This window comes from Macaca mulatta, chromosome 12 (assembly GCF_049350105.2).
Source record: "Macaca mulatta isolate MMU2019108-1 chromosome 12, T2T-MMU8v2.0, whole genome shotgun sequence".
In the NCBI taxonomy this organism is placed as follows: Eukaryota; Metazoa; Chordata; class Mammalia; order Primates; family Cercopithecidae; genus Macaca; species Macaca mulatta.
In genome coordinates this window covers 56,535,907-56,563,350 of record NC_133417.1, presented here as the reverse complement: position 1 = coordinate 56,563,350, position 27,444 = coordinate 56,535,907, and the positions used below count along the sequence as shown (strand labels likewise).

The 27,444-nt window shown below is 37.6% G+C and overlaps 1 protein-coding gene across 50 annotated transcripts in view; it reads left to right on the top strand.

Annotated features, from left to right (window-relative positions):
- NEB (nebulin) overlaps positions 1 to 27,444 on the top strand; it is a 225,846-nt gene that overhangs the window by 101,933 nt on the left and 96,469 nt on the right. For all 50 annotated transcript variants that reach the window (XM_077956975.1, XM_077956985.1, XM_077956984.1 and 47 more), the window contains exons 69-88: positions 711 to 1,022; positions 1,340 to 1,543; positions 2,672 to 2,776; positions 7,346 to 7,453; positions 8,605 to 8,916; positions 9,885 to 10,088; positions 10,895 to 10,999; positions 12,251 to 12,358; positions 13,799 to 14,110; positions 15,987 to 16,190; positions 17,560 to 17,664; positions 17,807 to 17,914; positions 18,302 to 18,613; positions 19,865 to 20,068; positions 20,974 to 21,078; positions 21,859 to 21,966; positions 23,683 to 23,994; positions 24,770 to 24,973; positions 25,853 to 25,957; positions 26,529 to 26,636. In XM_077956975.1, coding sequence (XP_077813101.1) covers positions 711 to 1,022; positions 1,340 to 1,543; positions 2,672 to 2,776; positions 7,346 to 7,453; positions 8,605 to 8,916; positions 9,885 to 10,088; positions 10,895 to 10,999; positions 12,251 to 12,358; positions 13,799 to 14,110; positions 15,987 to 16,190; positions 17,560 to 17,664; positions 17,807 to 17,914; positions 18,302 to 18,613; positions 19,865 to 20,068; positions 20,974 to 21,078; positions 21,859 to 21,966; positions 23,683 to 23,994; positions 24,770 to 24,973; positions 25,853 to 25,957; positions 26,529 to 26,636 — 3,645 coding nt within the window. The remainder of the gene's footprint in view (positions 1 to 710; positions 1,023 to 1,339; positions 1,544 to 2,671; positions 2,777 to 7,345; positions 7,454 to 8,604; positions 8,917 to 9,884; positions 10,089 to 10,894; positions 11,000 to 12,250; positions 12,359 to 13,798; positions 14,111 to 15,986; positions 16,191 to 17,559; positions 17,665 to 17,806; positions 17,915 to 18,301; positions 18,614 to 19,864; positions 20,069 to 20,973; positions 21,079 to 21,858; positions 21,967 to 23,682; positions 23,995 to 24,769; positions 24,974 to 25,852; positions 25,958 to 26,528; positions 26,637 to 27,444) is intronic.

Below are 27,444 nucleotides of genomic sequence, written 5' to 3'. Positions count from 1 at the left end.
GTAAATACTTGTTAGGATTGGTGTGGTGCATTGTCTGAAATAGAGAGAAAATATCCAGTTAGCCCTTACCACCACCACCACCAACAAAATGCTTTTTCGTAGATATATATTCCATTTTCTCACTTGAGGAATCCCAAACAAACCTCAGTCAAATTTGATCTCCAACAGAGCAGGGCTTATAGGATGGAAACATAATCCAGACTATTTCAGGGAGTCAAGTGCACCAGCAGAGCGGGATTTGGGAAGGAGTGTGGATGTGTTGAATGGAGGGATAAAATGGTATCTGTGGACTCAGGAATAGCAGTCCCAAAATCACATGTAAAATTTCTGGGTTCGTGATTTCATGGGCCCAAGATGAAGAAACGGCAGTGCACAGCACCGAATGATCTTCTGGAAGTGTTGCTTCCTTTATTTTCAGAAACTTAACGTCTACAAGCCATAGGACCATGTAGTTTGGCCTGTCTTCCCACTGGACTATTCCCATTAGACTGTTACTGTTAGATTATTTATGAGGCTTCCCATTAGACTACTGCCCATTAGATTAGTGCTGTAGAGTCTAATAAGAATTTAGGAGAGGAGATAAACTGATACTCAGATTCTTTCATTTCTCTGCAAGAATTAGCAATTTTAAAATAATAAAGTTTTAAATTAATGAGACTTCTAAGCCTTTCTATTCATTTTTATTTTTGAAATGATCACCTTTATTTCAGTACAAATACAAAGATGGTTACCGCAAGCAGCTCGGCCACCACATTGGAGCCCGGAACATTGAAGATGACCCCAAGATGATGTGGTCCATGCACGTGGCCAAGATCCAGAGTGACAGGGAGTACAAGAAGGACTTTGAGAAGTGGAAGACCAAGTTTAGCAGCCCAGTGGACATGCTGGGGGTGGTGTTGGCCAAGAAGTGCCAGACTTTAGTCAGCGACGTGGACTACAAGAACTACCTGCACCAGTGGACGTGCCTGCCCGACCAGAATGATGTCATGCATGCTCGGCAGGCCTATGACCTCCAGAGCGATGTGAGTAATTAAGATCCATGGTAACTGTGCTCATAATAGTAATTCACAGAAATACTGAGACAGTGGTCTAGGATTAGGTAGAACCCTCAGAAGGGATGGCATTTCTTCTCTCTGCTCATTTTTTAGGCATCTCTTCCCCTTACTTTTTTTGGAGAGAAAGAAAGTAATACCTGAAACTATATTCAATTTGGCCTTCATATATTGAAGGACATATACATGAAGTTTGACTATCCAAGCTTTCTAGTGTTATTTTTTTATTTTTGAAATCATGTTAGAACAACTTCAGTAATACTCGCTTTTGTGTTTAATCTCTCCAGAACATTTACAAATCTGATCTCCAGTGGCTGAGAGGCATTGGCTGGGTCCCCATTGGGTCTGTGGATGTGGTCAAGTGCAAGAGGGCTGCCGAAATACTGAGTGATAACATCTACCGCCAGCCTCCGGACAAGCTGAAATTTACCAGTGTGACTGATTCTCTGGAGCAGGTGCTGGCCAAGAACAACGCCCTCAACATGAACAAGGTGAGCCCCCAATTTGTAGGAAAATAAGACAGGGCTGTATGTCATTTAAGATACCTATTGTTAATTAAGTTAGTCTCTTTTTTTTAATCCGATTAAATTGCTATCCAGTGTATAGTGATTCAGTTGAATTCTCTATTCTGTTAGGTAACAATATATGGGAGCATTTCTGCTTTGACATCTCTTGTGAAATAGCCAGAGTTAAGAATGGGATGGCTATTTTGGGTTCAAATTGTTTGAAGTCTATGAGTTAGTTATACATGGTTTGTTATGAAGGTTTCTTTCTTGCTGAGTACACATTTAGGTAAGCACAGAACAAACAAGAAAGATGCAAGCCGGGCATTGTGGCTCACACCTGTAATCTCAACACTTTTGGGAGGCTGAAGTGGGCAGATCACTTGAGCTCAGCAGTTTGAGATTAGCCTGGGCAGCATGTGGAAACCCTGTCTCTACAAAAAATACAAAAATTACCCAGGTGTGGTGATGTGCACCTGTAGTCTTAGGTACTTGGGAGGCTGAGGTGGGAGGATCACCTGAGTCTGGAGAGGATCACCTGAGCCTGGAGAGGTTGAGCAGTGAGCCGTGACTGTGCCACTGCATTTCAGCCTGGCAACAGAGTGAAACTCTGTCTCATTAAAAAAAAAAAAAAAAAGAAAGATGCAAATCTTCATAACATTTATCAAAAAGAAATCTAAAGCTAGCACATACAGGTACATTTGCAGCTAATAAACTAACAACAAACAGCATCAAATAAAATCGTGGGAAAGGTTTGTTAATATAACCATAGTACAGATATGGATATGAATATATGCTTGGGAAATACTTGCTTTTTATTTAATTGGGGTGGCAGTGACCTGGTTACCAAACACACATACGCAGGTGTGTATATGTGTGTGTGTGTGTTTGATTATATATATATATATATAATTTTTTCCTTTCACATCTTAGTATACATTTATATTTTGTTACAGTAAATATCTTGTAAAATCAAAGAGGTTGAAAGAATGTTAACATACAGCACATGGAACAGACAAGAAAGCTGGCTCTCAACTTTTTCATGGTTTCTTCATTGAAAACTTCTGTTTACAGCAAACTGTTTTTCTAATTCCTTAATCTTTTTATCCTTCACAGCGCTTATACACAGAAGCCTGGGACAAAGACAAGACCCAAGTGCATATTATGCCTGATACACCTGAAATCATGTTGGCAAGACAAAATAAAATAAATTACAGTGAGGTAAGATCATTTGTTTTATTTCTTTGGTCTGGCCACATTGATTTTTGCTGATGTAGAAATGCCAGAATTATAAAATTAATCCTCACGTAAGCCAGTTAGCTTAGTTGGCTTTTTATGCCATTTACCCTACCTTGAATATACATATCATTGTATTTAAGAATAGGTAGATAGAAAGGTAGGTAGATTAGACAGACAGACAGATAGACAGACACAAAAATATCTTCGTTTCGGGAGGGAAAAAATATCTCAAGTCAACTATTAATGACTAAACATAATTTTCATTAAAAATAATTGCTATTAATCAAATTAGCACTTGCTTCAAAATTTGTGCAGTTTCTTTTCTTCAATTACCTCATCTGTAAAATAGGATTAAAATGCTTATCTTAAAGAATGTTTAAATAATGACTAAATAAGGTAAAATATTTAACATGCCCAGTGTGGAGCCTGGTGCAAAGTATTTGTTTAATAAACTTTAATGTCTCTCCTTTACACTCAAGTCACCATGAAAATTAGATGTATTTAATGTGCTCAAAATAACTTGAGCTTTATTTACAAGAACTGAAATGAGAATTCTTAAATTCACCCATTTCAAATTGCCTGAGAACAATAAAATACATTCTTTTATGCACTATCTTCAGCCTTGCTAAACTTGTCATTGCATATCTTTGCAGTCCAGAAATACCGCTGCATAAATAGCTTCTTGCTCAATTGTTGTTGCCAAAGTCAAAAAATTATATGGTTGATTCAAGAAGAATACTAATTTCTTAAACATGTTTATGTGTCTTCTTCTTTTTTTTTTTTTTTTTTTTTAGAAAAAAAGGAAGGCAGAGTCTTCTTCAGTTTGAGAGCACTGAAAAATTTAAGTACTAATTTAAATTAGTACTTAAATGATGACCAGATTTATTATTTTACCCATATTAATTACTTTTGCCTATAATAATGTAGCTTTAAAGAGGAGGCATGCTTATATCAAATAATCATGACCAGTAAAATGAAGAGGGTATGATTTCACTTTCTCCAGCATTATAAAACAGACGAAAGGACAAGCCTGATTATAAATATTTGATTGGCCTTGGCTTCAGTCACTTTTGAATGGGACATTTTCTCTTGGCCACAGAGCTTCTCAGTTGGATTATCTTCCCCTAGGAGGTTTATTTTATCCAAGGTAGATGAAGTTAGTTTCTATTCCAGATTATAATGAAGCTCTTAAGCCTCTCTCATTTGTTTACATTAGTGGAATTGAGGTAGTTTTTTTTTTTTTTCAGACTGCTGCAAGGATATTGGACTATTTTTTAATTCTAAAATTTTCAGCTGGATTTACTTTCTTTAAAATTGCATGGTCATGCATTGAAGGCTCTGACTTCACCGCAGTGCAATATATTAATGTAGCAAAATTGCACTCATCCCCCATGAATACATACAAATAAATAAAAATAAAATTGCATGATCATGTTGATTCCCTGAGGGATCTAAGATCACATTTCAGAATGACCCACTAGAATTTCTTCTCAACCCACATTGCCCGTGATACCTTCATTCCATAAATGTAAAACAAAACAAACACATCTATTTTTTCCTCTCAAATTCTCATTTACCTATTCTGGTTTTCTTAAGTAACAAGCTTTAAAATACATCCTTGATGATAGATAAAAGTGTTCTCTCCTTTGAAGCGCTGCATCTTTTTTAAATGTTGAAAGAATTAAAGAACTCTATTTTTTTGTCCTGAAGCCATGAGATGATTGAAGCACTTTTTTTCCCACTTACACCATTTTTAAAATGTGAGCATTTATTCTTTAAAAACATAATAAATGAAGTATTTGACCTTCCAGTTTCAAAAGAAACATTCCTAGAAATTTTGAAGAAAAACGAATTCCCTCTGGAATTTATCTCAAAGATATTAAATTGATTCTTATTTTTACTTTAGCTTTTTCTTATAAAATCTCATCTTGAAAAGACTGTAAACTGACACATCTTAATAATCCACTTTATAAACACAATAGTGACCCTCTAAGGTCTTAAGTCATTAAAAATATTAAGAAATATTAAGTGCCTCTGTGACATACTTAAACTCCAGATACTAGTCCAGTATCCTTAATTCAATCTAATCTGAGAATGGGGCATAAAAATGAAGTTTAATTATTTGTATCACGCTTTTTCGGGATTTTCCTTACATTTAAGATTTTGTCTTTACACAGCCTCAACAATGAAAAGTACACTGAACAGCATAAAGTAGAGGGATGATAAAGCCTTACAGAACTGTAAATCATTGTAGTTTTTCCCTTAAAGCCACATATTATTTCTAAATTATTTTCCAGAACTATCTACTGCTACTGTGTCTGCTTTATCTAACTCAGTAAACCTCTTAAAGGAGGAAAGGGGGAAAGTGAAATTAAAGATTAAATTATTCAATCGTAGATTGATCTAAAGACTGCATTTGGATATAGATGAGCTGCTTTCAAACCTCAGCAACCATTCTTGAGGTTACTCAAAGGCTTTCCAAGGGGTGAAGTGGCATGGATCGTTTTAAGTAAATCAGTTAACATGGCTTCAACTTCCATACATGTGCTCTTCTAAATTATCTGCCCAAGAATGCCCCTACAGTTTGAGTGGTGTCCCACGTCTTTCATAGTCACTCTTCTCTCACATTAAAACAAAAAAGGCATGGTTTAAAGGTGAAGAAAGAAACCAGACAACTAAATACTACTCATTCTTTTGTACTGAATTCTGGATAGAAAAGCAACATTGCATAAAGGAAATTATTGGGACATTTGATGAAATTGGAATATTCATTGTATATTTGATAAAAAAGAGAATAGTACTAGACAATAATACTGTATCAATATATTAAATTTCCTGAATCTGATACATATACTGTGGTTAATTAAAAATATCTTTATTCTTAGGAAATATATGGTAAAGTATTCAAGGATGAAGGCCATGATGTGTACAGTTTTCTCTTAATCAGTTCAACAATTGAAAATAATAATAAGTAAAATGAAGAAATACATAAACACATAGAAAGAGATACAGAAAGCAAATATGGCAAAAATGTTAACAAATTGGGTAGTTGGTATTCATCGTAGCATTCTTGCAACTTTTCTGTAGGTTTGAAGTTTTGCAAAAGGTAGAAAGTATACATTTTAAAGTATTAAAACATATACATTAAAATATTTGACTAAGTATGATAATATAAGGATTTCATTTTTTAAATAAAGAAAAAGAAATAGTAATACTCATCCTAGTAGTTACTATGGTGCATGTCTGAAAGTATTAAAATGAAACTTTACCAAACATGGCTGGGTGCAGTGGCTCATGCCTGAAATCCCAGCAATTTGGGAGGCTGAGGCAGGAGAGATCACTTGAGTTCAAGAGTTTGAGATTAGCAACACCCATCTCTACTAAAAAATACAAAACTTAGCTGGGCATGGTGGCACACACCTGTAATCCCAGCTACTCTGGTGGCTGAGGCACGAGAATCGTTTGAACCTGGGAGGCAGTGAGCTGAGATTGTGCCACTGCACTCCAGCCTGGGTGACAGAGTGAGACTGTCTCAAAAAACAAAAAACAACAACAACAATTAAAAAAAAGACACACACACAAAACTCTACCAGACAACTTATTTCATGATTGCCCATCAAAACTTTGTAATCAAACCACCATGAGCTCCTACAAGTCTCATTAAGAGATCCAATAAATTTTTATTTTTTATGTTTAAAAACTGTTATCAAACTATATATTTATCTTGTTTTGATTTATTGAATACCAATGTTGGAATTATGTAAAATTTTTTGTTAAGAGGATACAGAATCAGTCAAAATTTTTATCACTGGTTCACTAAAAGGGCTAAAAGTCATTGTATAGATGATTTGTTCAATGTGTGGTTCTCAAATGACACTTCCATGGAACATTTGTGTTTTGTCTTCTGTACACGTCTGTCCCACCAGAGAAATTGAACAGTGGTGGTGCTTTCTCAATTCACAGAAGAAGTCAATAAATAAAATTTTATCAGTTTTGCAGTTTTGACTCCTAAATCGTTGGTACCTGCTACCCTCATGTCTGCTAACAACTTCCAGCAGTTGATGAAATAATAGGGAGCAAATCAACATGAACAGAGAGATTCAGAAAGAGTGATACATCCTTAGTTCGGCACTAAATTTGATTATGGACACATCCTCTTAGTGGTAGTGTTACTATATGTTGTTATATGATACTATTCTCTGCTAGTAAAAATGTTCCCAATTCAAATTTGGAATTAAATAAATCAACATTTCGTGGTTGTTTCATGAAAAGGGCAAATGGTAAACAATCTAAGCACAAAAGCTGTTCATTTAATGTATAACATTTATAAGATTTGTGCAAAGAGAGGTTGTGATGTTAAAACTTGCTGAATGTGAAACTTTCATTTAAATAAATATCCAAGGATAAACAGAAAGTAAGAGTTCTTTTTCTGATTTAAGACTGAACATACTCGTGTAGTTATGAATCCAAAAGTGGACTTCCTCTGACAAAAAATATATTTTTCGAGTGAATGTGAATTCTGTATTTAAAAGCTACTCCTTCTTTCTTCAGAACCTCTATCGTCAGGCCATGGAAGAAGCCAAGAAAGAAGGCTATGACTTGAGAAGTGATGCCATTCCCATCGTGGCTGCCAAGGCCTCTCGAGATATTGCCAGTGATGTAAGAGCTGATCAAGTCCTAACATTTCTTACCATCACGTCAGCCACACAGGGAGTACAGCTGGACGTCTGCATTGGTCATCGTCCACCTTAACTCCCTTCAGTGCATAGGCAAATATATTGAGGCTTGAGATACAGATAACTTGCCCAAGATCACAAGCATCACAGAGGCATAGCCTAGACTGGAATGTGGCTCATTTGACTCCCTATTTTTAGTCTTTGCTCAATAGGAGTGAGTGCCTCGATTAAAGTTAGATGTATGTAAGCTGAGCTACTCAAAACCTCAGGAGCTTCCTTGGAACACATGCAAGGCAAAGATGCCAGAAAAGAAGCAGGCTTAACTGAGTTTGCCCCATCACTTGAAAAAGAACATAGAAGGACAAAGTCTTCTTTCTATGCGGTGCACAGAACCAATATTTCTTTACCCTAAAAATGAAAACATCAGGTCCCTGGACATCTTAAAAATTAATCCAAGAGTAGTAAAATTATTCATTTTTATAGGTTTAAAAAATTTTTAATTCTGGTTAAATATATGTATTTATATATGTATATATTATATATGTATATGTATTTGTATATATTATATATATGTATATATAATTTACCATCTTAACCATTTTCAAGTATACTGTTTGGTGGGGTTCAGTATATTCATATTGTTGTACAACAGATTCCCAGAATTTTCATCTTGTAAAACTTAAACTCTCTACCTATTAAATAACAGAAATTGTCCATTTCAAAACTATCCCTCCCAAATCATTTCTGAAGAGGAAATTATTTCTCAGACTATGCTAGAAAATTTTAATGATCCATGTAAACATACGCCCCAGGTGTGTTCTTAAATAGGCTCACTGACATGATGGATTTCTGAGACACTGTCATGGTTTATTACTGTAATTGGACTCTTCAGTATTCACTTTTTATCATTTTTTGCCAACATATGATTCTCTAGCATATATAAAGGAACTACTGTGGGGTTATTCTGTGGAGATGTGCCAATGAGCACAACAGTCCAGTATGCGGCATTACAGCAGCATGACCAGTGAAACTCCTCTGTTGCCTTAAAGATTTCATAGAAAGCACCGCCACAGAAAGAACAACAGGGAATAGCCCTTTGTGCTTCCTTCTTCTTTATTGGATTCTCTCTTTCAGTACAAATACAAAGAAGCATATCGTAAACAGTTGGGTCACCACATCGGCGCCCGAGCAGTACATGATGACCCCAAGATAATGTGGTCCCTCCACATTGCCAAAGTGCAGAGTGACCGTGAGTACAAGAAAGATTTTGAGAAATACAAGACAAGGTTCAGCAGCCCAGTGGACATGCTTGGTATCGTTTTGGCCAAGAAGTGTCAGACCTTGGTCAGCGATGTGGACTATAAACATCCTCTGCATGAATGGATCTGCCTGCCCGACCAGAATGACATCATTCATGCACGGAAAGCCTATGACCTCCAGAGTGATGTGAGTTTCCTTGATGTTAGCTCTGCTTGTTAAAAGCGGATCCGAAATGTGTCTGTGGGTTCTGAATAGTGCCGATGAACTGCAATTTGTTTGTATATTTCAAACAATTTACAATTAAATGTCTGAAAGGGTTTCCCAATGGAGGTACTACAATTTGTTTTCTCCTCCAAAAGTTCTCTGCAGGAGAGGAAATAAAGTAAATATTATCAATTCTAAACAGGTATAAATCTTCCTAGGGATTCAGGCTTCCTTTGTCTGAATCAGATGAAACTTAACCCTTAAAAATATATCACTGCAAACTTTTGGCTAAGGAAGTAAAAAAAATGTGTGTGTTTGTTGGCAGACGGTAGTATGGAGATAGTGAGAGGGAAAGCATATTATGCTAAATTACTTTAATTTACATTTTACACTTACTGATGGGGAAATTCTATTTCTTGTGTTTATCAAAACCAGTCATCTAATACTTACCAACATTGAGCATATCTATTGAGAGTAAAATAAAATGAATAATTAGGGAAATGCCAAACATATTTCTACAACATCACATTTCCTTTATACACTTGAAGTTTTGTGATTTTTGAAGATGGAAATAACAGTGAGAATTTTTTGACTGCAGCACTCACACACCATCAGAGTATGTGGTTTTATTTGGAACTATTAGAGTACATTTTCCAAGGCTAAAAAAGCATACTTCTGTGTAAAAATCTTGTAATACTCTCATAGGCAGGACGATGTCTTTTACTTTAAAAGAAGATCTTTGATCATTCTTGGTGTACTCCTCTGTACCAAAAAAATGCTCAGAAAAAAAATATGCTTAGGATTCAATAATGCGTGTGAGTGAGTGAATTACTATGCTGGGAACCTTAACTATTCATCAGCACTTTTGTGTTTCTCTAGGATAACCCATTTTGTAACTATGAATCTGAAACACTAATTAATAAATGTGTTTGTTATCTGTTGATCTGCAGAATTTGTATAAGTCAGACCTTGAATGGATGAAAGGCATTGGCTGGGTTCCTATTGATTCCTTGGAAGTTGTTAGGGCCAAGAGAGCTGGAGAATTACTTAGTGATACTATCTACCGTCAGCGTCCAGAAACGCTGAAATTTACCAGTATAACAGACACTCCGGAGCAGGTGCTGGCAAAAAACAATGCTTTGAACATGAATAAGGTGAGTCTTCAATCCTCACTGTTAGATATCGAAAGTTACCACGGAACAATTTTAAAATTCTGACATATTATTGCATTTTAAAGATAATAATAAGAATCATGATACCTTCTTAAACGATTTTTCCACTATAATACCATAGTTACTTAGTGATACTTCAAAATATTAAACCATTGTTAAAAGCACTATGTGCTTTTTTCCTTTTTTTTTCTTTTTTTTTTTTTTCTTTGTGACAAAGTTTCATTCTTGTCACCCAGGCTGGAGTGCAATGGCGCGATCTTGGCTCCCTGCAACCTCCACCTCCTGGGTTCAAGCAATTCTCTTGCCTCAGGCTCCCGAGTAGCTGGGATTACAGGAGCCTGCCACCACGCCCAGCTAATTTTTGTATTTTCAGTAGAGACGGGATTTCACCATGTTGAAGGCTGGTCTCAAACTCCTGACCTCAGGTGATCCACCCATCTCGGCCTCCCAAAGTGCTGGGATTACAGGTGTGAGCCACCGCACCCGGCCTAAAGTACTATGTGCTTCTGATTGGATTAGTAGGTTGTTAAAAAAAAATACTGTGTGCAATAACTCTTACCTAGAAATTATTTTAAATACTTCAATCCAATTATACTTTTCATAACTGATAAGTCCTTTAATAGTTAGATTCTTGAAATAATTTTAATAAGAAACAAAGGTAAGGAATTTATGCAGCTTTAATAATTTTATTTCTACCTTGTATACAAGAGAGATGATTGGCACATAATCAAAAGAATAATATCTGTGAACACAAAAACAATTTCTCTTTTTTTTTTTTTTTTTTGTAGCGCTTATATACTGAAGCCTGGGACAATGACAAGAAAACTATTCATGTCATGCCCGATACACCAGAAATCATGTTAGCCAAACTCAACCGAATAAACTACAGTGATGTAAGTAAACTGTTGATCTTGTAATGAACAGAAAGGCAAAAAATGAACCATTGTAGCTGTTTTCTTAGGAAAATGTTTTGACTAATTTATTACACATACTCCGAACTACCATTTTCAGTAGAAGAGATAGTTCTCACTTGATTCAGTTTTGAGCTATGTGGTGGTCCACAAAGTAGACTACCATTTTATTAACGGGTTATCAGTAATTGAATATTATTATGAATAAATATCCCATGGGAATTATACTTTTAAAACTTTCCCCTACAGGTCAATGTGGATATCAAGTCATTATTTTATTCAGCAGCTAGCGAGTAGGCAAGGACTAGGTTTGAATCTGGTGAGTTAGTAAGCCGCATATTCTTTTGCTGTTCCAGTACGCTCTGATAATCATTTGATGTTAACATTTTTCCAGGCATTTCTGCCAGAACCAACATTTTCATAAGGGCAATGATCCTGAAATCCTGGGTCCATAGATGCATCATTGTCTGAGATAATAGTCCACAGCAAAATAAGAAAAAATAAGCACAATGCATTGAGTTTTTCATAAAACTAAATAGATTACATTTTAAAATATTGTCCTTATTTTTTATCCTTCTTTTGTATTAAGATGGCCTTTTATATTATGATGACAATAATAAATAGTGTGTTTTGTTTTGTTTGAGATATAGTTTCATCCTGTCACCCTGGCTGGAGTGCAGTGCCACAATTTCGGCTCACTGAGACCTCTGCCTCCTGGGTTCCAGTGATTCTCCTGCCTCAGCCTCCCAAGTAGCTGGGACTACAGGCGCACGCTACCATGCCCAGCTAATTTTTGTATTTTGAGTGGAGACGGGGTTTCACCATGTTGGCCAGGCTGGTCTCTTCTCAAACTCATGACCTCAAGTGATCCACCCATCTCAGCTTCCCAAAGTGCTGGGATTATAGGCGTGAGCCACCACACCTGGCCAATAAATAATTTTTTCTTTCTTTTTTTTTACATCTGCTTGTTTGACAAATAAAATTTTGCCAACAAAATGTTGATTTTTTTCCCCTCATTTTTTGGTTGAAATTTACAAGTCAATAAATACCAATGTTTGGAACATATGTCTTAAAAATCCTAAGCACCCATGAGGCAAAGCCATCTATAAACGCACCCTAATAATTGACTTTTTGGATTATTTCTGTAGTTTAAACGAGGACAAAGAAAATGTAATAATAAACAGCTTCACATTTTATGGAAGGAGTAATGAATAATGACTTTCTTTTCTACAGAAACTCTATAAACTTGCTTTGGAAGAGTCCAAGAAGGAAGGCTGTGACTTGCGTCTGGATGCCATTCCAATCCAAGCAGCCAAGGCTTCGAGAGAGATTGCTAGCGATGTAAGTGGATGTTTTTGGAAAAGCCATTTCTTACTCAAAGATGTTGATGAATAGAAGCTTTCAGAATTTTTCTTACCAGAAATTTAGTTACCCCTACAGGTCTCAATTCCCTTTGGTGATTTTTCCCTATACAAAGTTGTAAATGGAAAAAAAGAAAGAAAAGTACAAAATTCTAGACCCATTATACCTGTCAATCAATCAAAAATAGAGACACACTATTTTTAAAAAAGCATTTGATGGACACCAAAAATGGGTTCATATTTTTGAGCCTCAGAAATTGAACACTGCATCTTCAAAAAAAAAAAAACCCAAAAAAATAAATACATAGGAAATTGAACAGCAGTTGACCTAGATGTTTGTGAAATTAAAGGGATTAATTTATTCCCTTTAAATAACATGTGGGAAATAGCCAATATACATGTAAACTCTTCCTTACTACTTCTATTTATTTATTCTGGCATTAAAAGAAAACTAGATGGATACGTTTTAGAGATTTGTTTTGTCCTTTGTAACTCCTAATTGGTGAGATGTCCCTCACTGGACACAAGAAAAGGGGGCGAAGTAAGCAAAGCTTTTTCTCAGCACGCTCTCGCCTCTTCTCTACTTTTCTTCACATGCGAAACACCTCCTAAGGGTTCCCAGTGTCCTCATTCTACAACAAGCCTCCTTAGGACTCAAATCCAGACTTTCCCTCTTCTGCAAGGGCCTCATGCCTTAGACATATGCTTCATTCCTTCTGTAAACTAAAAAGTATCTGAAACAGATCTCAATCAATTTAGAAGTTTATTTTGCCAAGGTTAAGGACACACGCCCTATTATCAAAACTTTTCTTGCTGTTAAGCTGGAGAAGCCCACACCATAATCGTCTCATGGTGAAATGGACCATAATGTGTTATTCTTGAATCTTAAAGGTAGAAAAACTGACTCATAGTGAAAGCTCAGTGGTGTTGATAGGCTAATAAGAGTCATTTCCTGGCGACACATAAACTCTATCTAAATGTAACACATATCCTTGACTGAGAAGTCTATTATAAGTTCTAATAAGGGAACTATTCTAAAATTTTCTTAATGTCAAACAGTTTGGGGAAAATAACTATGTCTTTAAGTAGATACTCCATTAGATTGTACAATATATTTACCTCTACTTGTTAAGGAATCAAAGGTAAACTAAGCAGTGTGGTATAATGAGGAGGAAAAATATTAGGAACGAGAAGCTCTTCATTCTAGGCTCATGCTGCCACCTGCTTGTGGTGTGACTGTGCAAATCACTAAACCCCTGCTAGGTTCAGGTTTTGACTTTTAAAAATAGGGTTGATGATATTCACCTTTCTCCTTCACAATAGTTATGGGGAAAAGAAAAAGAAACAATATGTGTGTGAACCTATGAAACATGATTATGTAAGATGTTCTTGTCCTTATACTCTTATCTCTTTTCTTTAGTACAAGTACAAGGAAGGCTACCGCAAACAGCTTGGCCACCACATTGGGGCCCGGAACGTTGAGGATGACCCGAAGATGCTGTGGTCCATCCACGCGGCCAAGATCCAGAGTGACAGGGAGTACAAGAAAGACTTTGAGAAGTGGAAGACCAAGTTCAGCAGCCCAGTGGACATGCTGGGGATGGTTACGGCCAAGAAGTGTCAGATCCTTGTAAGCGACATAGATTACAGGCATCCCCTGCATGAATGGATCTGCCTGCCTGATCAGAACGATGTCATTCAGGCTCGGAAGGCCTATGACCTGCAGAGTGATGTGAGTGGCTCTAATATTCTTCAGTAATGGTTTAGAAAAGCATTCTAACTCTTTTGGCCATGGAATCTTTCCAGTCTGGTGAAACCTACAGACACCTCTTTAGGATAATGTTCTGAAATGCACAAAATAAAATATGTGTTTAATTTCAAAATAAACCAATCATATTGAAATATCATTATCAAAGTATTAAACCAAACCTGTAATGTGCTTTTCATTAACACATTAAGTAAAAAGTTCTAGCAGTGACTGTAATAACTAATTTCAAAGAAGTGATGAGCATAAATACTTTTAAGACATCAGCAACAACTCGTATTAGTCTGTTCTCACATTGCTAGAAAGAACTACCTGAGACTGGGTAATTTATGAAGAAAAGAGATTTAATTGACTCACAGTTCCATGGGCTGTACTGGAGCATGGCTGGAGAGGCCTCAGGAAACTTACAATCATGATGGAAGGTGAAGGGGAAGCAAGCACATCTTCACATGGCGGAACAGGAGAGAGAGAGCAAAGGGGGAAGTGCTACACACTTTTAAACACCCAGATCTCATGAGAATTCACTATCCAAGGGGGAAGTCCCCCTCCATGATCCAATCACCTACCGCCAGGCTCCTCCTCCAACATCGAGGATTACAATTCATCATGAGATCTGGATGAAGATGCAGAGCCAAACTATATCAAACTATAATAGGACATAAAAAGATTTGAGATTTCTAAAGCTGACAAAGTCAGGTATAGTGTGAATACTACTATAATGTAATACTTATAATGGAATGAAATGCTATATTTCAGTTAGAGGTTAATGAAAATGAGAGGATGTTACATATTTTTTCTATAGAAGTTCACTGATGCCAAGTTAAGAATTCATGTTCTAAACAACCTAATTTTCCAAGTGAATCAATTGCATTATAATTTTGTGTCTATTTAACTTATAGGAATTATCTATTGTAACTTCTGAAAGGAAGTTTAAAAATGAATTATACCTATTAAGACAATTTGTCTAAGAAACCTGAGAACAATAGCTCCCTAGAAATATGTTAGACACTTCTGTTGTTGGCCAATAGAGTCCTTTGGAGACTCAAATATTACCTCATTGATATGGTAGCTCCTTGTTTTAATCAAGCTCTGATTAAATCAAGCACTTTTGGAAGAATGATAAAAGCAGTGACAGTTAAAAAAAGAGAGATTCCCCAAAAGCTATAAAAACAAAAAGAATTGTTACCCTTCCTTACAAGAAAAATTTCCCTTCAACCAATTGTTTATATTCAAAGAAGAAAATGAAAGAAAAAAAATGTATTTGTTCACTTGAATTCTAATACAAGAAAGAGGATGGAGGATAAGATAAATATGAGTAAAAAGAGATGTACTCTTTGACTTGGAAGTGTGTACATAGAAACATACGAAAAAAGATGTCTTTTTATCCCCCAAAAAACATATTAATGCAACATGTGGTCAACCAGTAATGCACATTTCTTCTCTATATGCCAAGACAAGCTGTGAAAGCCACTGCCCAACAACATAGGAGCCAACTGTATTGCAACCCAGTACGGTTTCCATAAGAGGAAGTAGGGGCCATCAAATCAGAGAAGAAACACTTTGCTTCAGGAGGCAGGCAGTAATTTCCTTAAAGTAGTTTTGTATCGCTGAAAATGAATAGCATTAAAGAGATTTCTGTGAGTCTTTAAAACAGTAAATATTGGCTACCTTCAGGAGCCAGGCATTTAACTAGCCATTCTAAACCAAAGTAAAGCAATCCTGTGGGTCTTCCCAGAAATTTACGAAAATAAGATTCAGACTTATACATTATCCATGTATGTTAAGTCAGGCACCAGGCTGTCTAGGTGGCATCTATAAATATTTGACATTATTTCATTTTCAGGCTATTTACAAATCTGACCTTGAGTGGCTGAGAGGAATAGGATGGGTTCCCATTGGCTCTGTAGAGGTCGAGAAGGTGAAGAGAGCTGGAGAAATCCTGAGTGACAGGAAGTATCGCCAGCCTAGAGACCAGCTCAAATTCACATGCATTACAGACACTCCGGAAATTGTCCTTGCAAAGAATAATGCCCTGACAATGAGCAAGGTGAGTCTCCAGCTGTTTCCTGTTGCCAGAATCATACCTTCCACAGATTTGGCTCATAAAGTAGGAAATTCCCTAAGGGTTCCCTGAGAAAGGAGGTGTCATAGGCCTAATTCTCATGCAGCCCTTTAACAGAGCGTCTGCTTGAATTAAAGGTGACCCTGTGTGCTCTTCTCAATACCCTGCCCCCTAATTCTCTGAAGTCTAGGGATTTCTACTGTCTCATAGTTCTATAACTGAGATCCATCTTTGGATGTCTGAATAAGCCTGGAATGATTTCCCTGGAGTGATACAGTCACCCTTCTGAGCAGTGACCTGGAAACATCACAAATGCATTACCCTTCATTACACATTCTCCTAGGCAGAGCAGATTCAGGCCACTTACGTGTCTTTAGCCATCTGGTAAGGAATATAAGCCATTTTACATTTCATTCTGAGGCTGGGAAACACATAGTGTTTCATAGCAATGCTGGTATACATTCAAATTGGTTGCTTGGGTTGCTCCTCCACATTAGGTTATGGAAATCCACTTTTGAAAGCTAGCTGCTATTTCTGCTTTCAGTTTTATTACACAAGATAGATGATCATTTGTTTCATCCAAAGTTTCATCAATCTATTTTTATCCAATGCGTCAGCCCTTAATATGCATATTTTAGATTGACTTGAACTTGAATTCTCCAACACCTGCCTGGAAACCTTCCAATCATTAGGCTAGTACAATTGAGTGCTCAGTACAAATATGAAAGTGGCTTCAGACAGCAAACTCCAGAGTCTGGGGTATACAACTCCAGAAACTCTTTTATATCCATCAATAGCAACCATGATGATAACACCAATAGGAATCACCAAAAAATCGTTGAGTATCTGCTGTGACTTGGGCATTTTATATATGTTATGGATCATCTTCAAAAAATACTAAATAAAAAAGAAAGATTATCCCCCTCTCAGAAATGAGGAATGTGAAGGGTTATGTACCTTTCTCAAGATCACACAGCTTGGAAATAGTACAGTTGGGTTTGCACTTGGGATTGACTCTGAAGTCTAGGGATTTCTACTGTCTCATAGTTCTACAACTGAGCTCCATCTTTGGATGTCTGAATAAGCTTGTGATTCACTGGATGAAAAGAGTCACTAATAGTAACCATTATATTGCATCATATTAATTATGAAACCATTGTACAGCTATTTAAATATTGCTCTGTTTTACTTTCCCCATGACCCTTTTACTTCCCTCACCTCCCACAAGCATTAGAAAGAGCTATTGTATAGTTAAATGCAAGTTAAATTTGCTAACAACTGTAATGATGTTATTGGCTTTAACAAAAGGTCTTATACTCCCTCTCCCCATGCCCCACCCCGCCCTGCCCTGTAGCATTTATACACCGAAGCTTGGGATGCTGACAAAACCTCCATCCACGTGATGCCAGACACCCCAGAAATCCTGCTGGCCAAGAGTAATTCTGCCAATATCAGCCAAGTAAGAGATTTCCTGATTGTTGCTTAAACCTTTCTAAGAGTAATTAAAATGCTTTTTCCACTGTAACAGTTTCCTTTCTGGAACTGGCCTATTACCTTCCTCAAACACTCTTATTTTCTGTCATCTATTATCCCTTCCCTAGAAACTTTACACCAAGGGATGGGATGAATCAAAGATGAAGGACTATGATCTGAGAGCAGATGCTATTTCCATCAAAAGTGCCAAGGCCTCCAGGGACATTGCCAGTGACGTGAGTACCTTCCATCTAACCCTCTGTGGTCTCCACCATGCTGAACAACCCAGAGGGTGGCTGGTGGACCACACTCTGTAGTTATTTCCACATGTACCTTCCTGTCCTACTTCCTACCTCCCAAGACCATTCCCTTTGTTGTTACAGAGAATAAAAATACATTTTGGCATTGTAGTTAGAGTTGCTACAGGGAATGCTTTCACCAATGAAGATACATGATTACAATTATTTTTATAACAGTATAAAACATTGCTTTTAAATATAATAGTTCAGAAATGCCAAAATATTTGTAAAATAAAATTCTTGTCCATTTCATGTTGTCTGTAATTGTCAGCATGAGCATGGTTTTAAAACTGCATGTCTCCATCTGTATTTCTGGCATTTTAGTACAAATACAAGGAAGCCTATGAGAAACAGAAAGGCCACCACATTGGAGCCCAGAGCATTGAAGATGATCCCAAGATTATGTGTGCCATACATGCAGGAAAAATTCAAAGTGAAAGGGAGTACAAGAAGGAATTCCAGAAGTGGAAGACCAAGTTCTCTAGCCCAGTGGACATGTTAGGCATCTTGCTGGCCAAGAAATGTCAGACTTTGGTCAGTGACATTGATTATCGCAATTACCTGCATCACTGGACATGCATGCCCGATCAAAACGACATTATCCAAGCAAAGAAGGCCTATGATCTGCAGAGTGATGTACGTAATATGAATTTTGGGAAAGGGGGAAGGAGAAGACGTACATTTGTTCATTGTCCAGTCAGTGCCTCTGTGGACAGCCCCCTGGGCCGTGCACTGCACAAACCCGGGGGTGGGGCTGGGGGGTACCATTCGTATTGTTTAATATAAAATCCATCTTTAGTAGTTATGTAGTGGGAAGCAAAAATAGAGATGAGCCTTAGTGAGGTCATGTCCTTTTCTCCCCAGCCTAGATTCCAGACTTTTTTTTCCATGTCATTTGTAACTTCTGGCAATGAAAACATATTTCAGACAAATATAAATCATCTGAATGTTTTTAAAATAATTGATGCTATTATGCTAGCTCCAAAACACTAAACAGCATTTCCTTGGGTCAATATCACAGGATTAAAATGGAATCCAATTCAGCAAAATTTTTCTTTAAAAATTTTCAATTATAAAATTTTTTGAAATATCAAATAATTATATGAAATTCAGCATTATTACTATATGTTATTCATGGCTAGTATAAATAATTATGTTTTTGCAAATTACTTCTGTCATCAATGTTAAAAACCCTGAATCATGTGAGATCTCAGGTCTTACTTTTTTGGAAGTACAGTCTCCTGCATTTATCATCCCTTCAACCCCATGTGCTTTATTTTTCAGCTAAGGATTGGTATGTCTAACACTTAAAATTTTTGTTGTTGTTGTTGTTGTTGTTTTTTTTTTTTTTTTTTTTTTGAGGCGGAGTTTCGCTCTGTCTCCCAGGCTGGAGTGCAGTGGCCGGATCTCAGCTCACTGCAAGCTCCGCCTCCCGAGTTTACGCCATTCTCCTGCCTCAGCCTCCCGAGTAGCTGGGACTACAGGCGCCCGCCACCTCGCCCGGCTAGTTTTTTTTGTATTTTTTAGTAGAGACGGGGTTTCATCATGTTAGCCAGGATGGTCTCGATCTCCTGACCTCGTGATCCGCCCGTCTCGGCCTCCCAAAGTGCTGGGATTACAGGCTTGAGCCACCGCGCCCGGCCTGTTGTTTGTTTTTTTTTGAGATGGAGTTTCGCTCTTGTTGCCCAGGCTGGAGTGCAATGGCAAGATCTCGGCTCATTGCAACCTCTGCCTCCTGGGTTCAAGCGATTCTCCTGCCTCAGCCTCCCAAGTAGCTGGGATTACAGGCATGCGCCACCATGCCCGGATAATTTTTTATTTTTAATATAGGTGGGGTTTCACTGTGTTGGTCAGAAATGGTATTTTTGTCTGACATCTTCTTTATAGAGTGTGTATAAGGCAGACCTGGAGTGGTTGCGTGGCATCGGCTGGATGCCAGAAGGCTCGGTGGAAATGAACAGAGTGAAGGTTGCTCAAGACCTCCTGAATGAAAGACTCTATAGGACACGACCAGAAGCTTTGTCATTCACCAGCATTGTTGACACTCCCGAAGTTGTCCTGGCAAAAGCCAATTCTCTGCAAATAAGTGAGGTAAGAACCATCCTACTATCAAGCTTTCCTGGTTCTGGGTTCTGTTTTCCAATGATACCACCCAAACCGAGTCCATAGACTGGACTTCTTCAAAGAATTTTGGTGAGAGGAGCAACTCTAAAAATGTCTTCACTAGTGAAGACACACTGAAAATGGAACTCTGACCAACACCAACAGGCCTTTCTTCTACCACACATACACACTTTGAAGCACTGCAATGAAAATGTCACTCCATGGCAACTCAGGAACACAAATATTTGTTGACCTCATATTAAATACTGAGACATGTAGTGTCATGCTACGTAATAATAGAACATTGTATTAGTCCAGATTCTCTAGAGAAACAGAACCAATAGGGGGTGTGTGTGTGTGTGTGTGTGTGTTTGTGTGTGTGTGTGTGTGTGTGTGTACACACACACACACACACAGAAAGACTTTAAGGAATTGGCTCCTGAGATCATAAAGGCTGGCAAGTCCAAAGCCTGCAGGGTAAGCCAACCGGCTGGAGACTGAGGGATGTGTTGCAATTCAAACCCAAAGGCCATCTGCTGGCAGAATTCCTTTTTATGGGGGAGATTTGTCTTTTCTATCAAGGTCTTCAACTAATTAGATGAGGCTCACCCACATCATGAAGGGTAGTCTGCTTTACTTGGAATCTACTGATTTAAATGTTAACTTCATTCTAACAATACTTTCACACAAACACCTAAAATAATGTTTGACTAAATGTCTGGGTACTGTGCCCCAGCCAAGTTGACACATAAAATTAACCATTATAAACATATGTAAAAACATTTTTCCAGATTGAGTAGTTAGCCAAGGCTTACATTAGCTAACTATTAGCTAAACATTAGCTAAGACTTAATGTTTCAGATATTGATTTCCCGTTTCCCTTCTCTCCACAGAAACTGTATCAAGAAGCCTGGAATAAAGATAAAAGCAACATCACCATTCCTTCTGATACTCCGGAGATGCTGCAGGCCCACATCAATGCCTTGCAAATCAGCAATGTAAGTGGCACGAACATGAAGTGTAGAAGCCTTTATAGGCAGTATCTGTCCGCTCATGGAGAGTGTTACAGCAGACAAATTACCTACCTTGCAATGTTTGTGGCTTTTGGTGCTAGACATTTTCTCTTTAGCTACCAGTCCCAATGCAATATGAATGGAATTCCTCTCTCTTAACTGTGTGCTTGGGTACACCACTGGGTGCCTAGACTGCAGGAGTTGGGACACCTGAATCCTTTTGGTGTCCTCCTTCACTCTTAACAGTCTCTGTTATCATCTTAGGTTTTTTAAATTGATCCAGGATTTTATCATTTGACATCAAGGCCATAAGAAAGACAAAAGACCATTTTTAATTACATCCAAATGGCAGGCTATATATGATATCTATGTCACAACCCTTTAGCAGAAACTTCTGAAGTCAAAGGGCAAAATTAGGGGGAGAAAAATCTTATCAGATCTTACCCGATACCTTGATAAAGGTTCTCTGGCTTCCCCACTAATCCTTAGGTTCCAGGTACTTGTAGTGGGATATTTTCAAACGCATACCATATTGTGATGGATGCAAATATTCAAACATTAATAGAGTTTGATGTTTAGCTTTGAAATTTTAACCGGAAGTATCCTGTACACCACAAAGGAAATGGACAACAACCAGAAGAACCCGGAAATGAAAGCTTTTTTCTTATACTGAGTACATTACAGTATGATTTATATTATGACAAATTTGAGTATATTTGCTTAGTTTTCCATTCTTGTAAACAAACCTATATTTTCCCCCTATAGAAACTCTACCAAAAAGACTGGAATGAGTCCAAGCAGAAAGGCTATGACATAAGGGCAGATGCCATTGAAATCAAGCACGCCAAAGCCTCCAGAGAAATTGCCAGTGAGGTACGCTTCCTTCTTTTTTCTTGCGGTTTTTCTCCTCTACAAAACAAGCAGGGAGACTATTTTTCAAGAATTTTGTGTTTAAAAAAAATCTGTGTAAATAATTGCATCTCATCCTGTGTTAGAAGCTTTCTCTATTTGAAAATACTAAAATGGAATGGAAAACATTAAAGTTAGCATAGATGAGGTATATGTGTAAATTTACTTTGATGCTGTTACAAAGTAGAAACAAAACATCATGAAGAGTCTGTATTAAATTCCTGGGAAAATTCAGGGCCCAGTACAATGTCATTTTATCTCTAAAATATTTCTGACATTCTCCACAAATATAAATCACAGATGATAGTTTCATATAAGACTTAAGACTGAAATCACATTTATATGCAAGATTTTATACTGGAGGCTTATGTAGAATACTCTTAGTAATCTTTTGAAGTTCATTTAATTCTAATTTTAAAACTTACTAGTGGTCAAAATAATTATGCTACCAGCTGGGCATGGTGGCTCATGCCTGTAATCCCAGCACTTTGGGAAGCTGAGGCAGGCAGATCACCTGAGGTCAGGAGTTCAAGACCAGCCTGGCCAACATGGTGAAACCTCGTCTCTACTAAAAATACAAACAAACAAACAGATTATCTGGGCTTTGTGACAGGAGCCTGTAATCCCAGCTACTCAGGAGGCTGAGGCAGGAGAATCGCTTGAACCCGGGAGGCAGAGGTTGCAGTGAGATCGCACCATTGCACTCCAACCTGGGCAACAGGAGTGAAACTGCATCTCAATAAAAATAAAAATAAAAATAAAATAATTATGCTACCAAGCCCACCCTGCCCCCAGCTCCAACTCTTTAAGTCACCTTGTTCCCTTTCTCTGAGTTCTTCTCTGCTTTTTGTCATGTAGCTGCTTGTTTCCTCCTCCTCATTCTTCATTTTTGCCTCTAATAACCGTAGCTGGTCCACGTTATCTGCTTTATTCCCAGTTTTCTCTCTCTTTGTTCAAACTTGCCTACGTTGTCCAAACATAGGAAAGAAACAGAAACCATCTTACCCTAGTCCTAAGACACTCATCAGATGGAAACTCTTGTCCACAGAACTTTTGTTGTTATCTTCTGATTCAAGCTACAACCTTGCTTTCCGTCCTTGAAACATGCATCTTTCGTATCTGTTTCCAAAAACACACACATGTGACCTCTCCGTACCTGAGGTTCCTTCAGTTCTCTTAGGAGATCATTTGACCTAATGTTGCACTTGTCAGGGAAACTTGGTCATGGAGATTATCACCTGTGCCTTGTTTTCCCCACCTGGAATATATGTTAATAATAGTATCTACCTCATAGAGACATTGTGACAATGAACTGTGATCATAATTGCCGCCAGTCAATGATTTTTTGACCGAAAAACACAGTAGTTTCACAGGGATCTACCCAACACATTTGAAGTAGTCATAATAGTGTCTGGCATAGAGTAATTACTTAGTAAATGTTAGCTATTGTTTTTATTACTCTTGTTCACCATACCATCTCCTGATTTACTCATGTCCTCTCTGAAACTGCCTAAAATCGTATTATCTAACTCCTTTAATGTGAACTGAAATGTATAATGACGGCCAATGTTGAGCCAATTTATACCAAGGCTGAGAAAACATTCTGAAACCATTTAAAGAAAACCCCTCTTAATACATTATTTTCATATGTCTTTTTTATCTGACTTCTTACTACTTTAGTACAAATACAAAGAAGGTTACCGTAAGCAACTGGGCCACCACGTGGGTTTCCGGACCCTACAAGATGACCCCAAGTTGGTGTGGTCTATACATGCTGCCAAGATCCAGAGTGAGAGAGAATATAAGAAAGCTTATGAGAAGTCCAAAGGAATTCACAACACACCGTTGGACATGATGTCAATTGTTCAAGCCAAGAAATGCCAGGTCCTGGTTAGCGACATTGATTATCGCAATTATCTGCACCAGTGGACGTGTCTGCCAGATCAGAACGACGTGATCCAGGCCAAGAAAGCCTATGACCTGCAGAGCGATGTGCGTATATTATCACCAGACCCTGGGGAGATGTGTATTTGTGTGTTTAATCCCAGTGCATTCCCCAGAGGCATAATTTAAATGGTAATCTTAATAGAACCTAACATATTCTGTACAATTCATGGTAGCAGAGTTTTCCCCAAACATTTTCTATCTTAAAGAGGACTCCTCCTTATGGTAGCAAGACCTTATTCACTGAGATGAAAATCAGTCTCTTATTCTATGTAATTAGGTAGAAAATATCAGTTGCAGCTGCTCTGAGCCATTACCTTTGCATAATCAGATGTATATTTCAGAAGTAGATGTAAGCATAAGGAAATGTTGGATTTCATGTTTACTTGACACAGAAAAAGACAGAGATGGGGGACAGGGTGGATATAGATATAGGTATGTATTTTTTTCTCATTATGCATACATCTAAGGTTCTTTACCTCCTAAAATCCAACTGATGTTATTCCCAGTGGTACATAAAAGGCAGACTTCAAGTGATGAGTGTAGAAACTAATCCAAGCATACAAAGTTACGTGCCATTGCTGGCTGCCGTTCCACCAAGTGCCACTTGTGAGCCCTGTTCCAATTCCTGCAGGATACTCTAAACTTCTCCTGTGTGTGCCATAGAGATAACACCCAATATTAACATTTAATGTTGATCCTTGAGTTTTATGAGACTAGCCAGCTAACTGATTTAAACAGAGGTGATGTGTGGTTTGCAAGCATCGAACTCCTATAGGCAACTTTGACTCTTCCCCACTCTGTGTTCCTATCCTTCGTGTAGAACTTGTACAAGTCAGACCTGGAATGGCTGAAGGGTATCGGATGGTTGCCAGAGGGTTCTGTGGAAGTGATGAGAGTGAAGAATGCCCAGAATCTCTTGAATGAAAGGTTGTATCGTATAAAGCCTGAGGCCCTCAAATTTACCAGCATTGTTGACACCCCGGAAGTAATCCAGGCAAAGATCAATGCTGTACAGATCAGTGAGGTAAGCCCAGGTGGATGATGTTTTCAGACAAATGGAAGAAATCTCAGTCAAGAAGAATTTTAAACGTGAACTTCAGACTCTTCATGTCAGCGTCAGGATCTGAAACACGCATGTATCCAGATAGATCTTTGTGTAGTCAATCTCTTAGCAGCCACTGTATCTCATTTGCTTTGCTAAGTGTTTGGTCAATGCACATGTGGTGGGCATCTTCATGTTCTGCACACCCTGATACACACTTTGATCACATTTGGAGATCCAGACCGTGATACAGGCCCACCACTTAGTGCTATAATCACAAAATTGCCACTTCTTCGTTGCTTGAAATAGGTTGAGAAGTCTAGGGACAACCCCAATATTAGACATTATGGCAGTTGTTCAGACCAAAAACATCTAGGTCCCGCATAGCAATGGGGATCATCAGAGCTATCTGCAATGTGGAGTCACCCATCAGATAATTAGATGTGAGTAAATGGAAAAGGATTAATTTTACTACCATATTTCTGACTCCTTTTAAATTATGTTGTATCACACATAAATGTGTTCCTTTTGAAGTCACTATTGGCACCTTTTAAATAAAAGTGCAAAGGAGGCCAGGTGCAGTGGCTTATGCCACGTATAATCTACGTTTATATCGGAGAACATCCAAAAGGAACTTTTCATTTTACTTATTATTTAAATATAAAATTAGATTTGCTGATTTAATCTTACTTAAAAATTTTAATTTACTTACAATGTTAGTTTTAATTTATTATAAAATTCACTTATAATTTTGTTCATCATCCATTTATTCTAGTATGTTTTATGACTTTTATAATTTCGTTTATGTGGTGATTGACTTATTCACCAATCAACCATTCCACTGTTTTTCATTTTTACCAGCCATTGTATCGCGATGCCTGGGAGAAAGAGAAGGCTAATGTGAACGTGCCGGCTGACACTCCCTTGATGCTGCAATCCAAAATCAATGCTCTGCAGATCAGCAATGTAAGGCAGCACACATCGTTTGCTTTTCAGAGTGCTCTCTGACTAACCAGACCTTTTATCATATACCCCAAAGAGAGTTTGGCAAAAGGCATTTTATTCCCATTCCTTTTATTTCTAGTCTTTAAGTTAATAAGTAGCTGTGTGGGTCTGCATGTGTCTGTATACCGTACATCTCAATGTTTGTGGGAAGGAAAAATGGAATGGTTTCTCCAAAAACACAGCATAAAACTTATAGATACACATAGAATAATATCTAGTTCTCATTTTTTAGTAGGCCATCCATCATTGCTTTTTCCTTGTAAAAGCCAAACAATATATATTTTTTTCTGATTTTTACATGAGTTATTATCTCCTAAGTTTCCTTCTTCAAAAAATAATTATTGGGAGAGAGCTTTACCAAATGTCATTAAAAATCTACTGGAATTCAAGCTCAATATGAAACCAGACTCTTTTACAAATCTTAAGGAGAGATTAATGTTCAGTGTAACTGTTACTATTTTAATATACATCAGTAACGCTGACTCAGTTGCGCCCTCTTCAGATTGACTGTGGTATTGCACTCTGTTTTCAGAAACACTACCAGCAAGCTTGGGAAGATGTCAAGATGACTGGTTATGACTTGCGAGCAGATGCCATTGGGATCCAGCATGCCAAGGCTTCCAGGGATATTGCCAGTGATGTAAGAGCTCCTCCTTGCCCAACTGGAACAAACACTAACTAGTAGAAACAGAGGGAGTTTAACTTAATGCCCTTTGAATTATATTTAAATGGATTGGGTCATCGTTATTAGTATATTTTTAAATCCTAAATCCAAGAACAACTCTTACAATTTGAGGATCCTTTTGCATCTATGTTTGGTTCTGCAACTCTTACATTTAAGCACAGATTTTGATTTTCTTTTCAATATCTTCACAATATCACTTAATTTACAAGTACTTAAAGAGATTCAATTTCATAGTACAAAGAATTCTGTTGTTACTCAAAGTGTGGCATGCATACTACTGGTGGTTCATATAATAATTTTATGTAGTACATGCACAAGTATTTTTTTAAAATAGTTATATGGCTGTTTTAATGTGTGCTAGAAAAAAAATTTTTTTCCCCATTTAGGTAGGGTTATACATTTTAAAATAAAATTTTAAAATAAGTTTATAATTAAAAATTATTTCAGGCCGGGCACGGTGGTTCATGCCTGTAATCCCAGCACTTTGGGAGGCCAAGGCTGGTGGATCACTTGAGGTCAGGAGTTCGAGACCAGCCTGGACAACATGGTGAAACCCTGTTTTTACTAAAAATACAAAAATTAGCCGGGCATGGTGGTGGATGCCTGTAATCCCAGCTACTCGGGAGGCTGAGGCAGGAGAGTCACTTGAACCCGGAAGGCGGAGGTTGCAAGTGAGCCGAGATTGCGCCGCTGCACTCCAGCCTGGGCAACAGAGTGAGACTCCATCTCAAAAAACAAAACAAAACAAAAAATACATATTTCA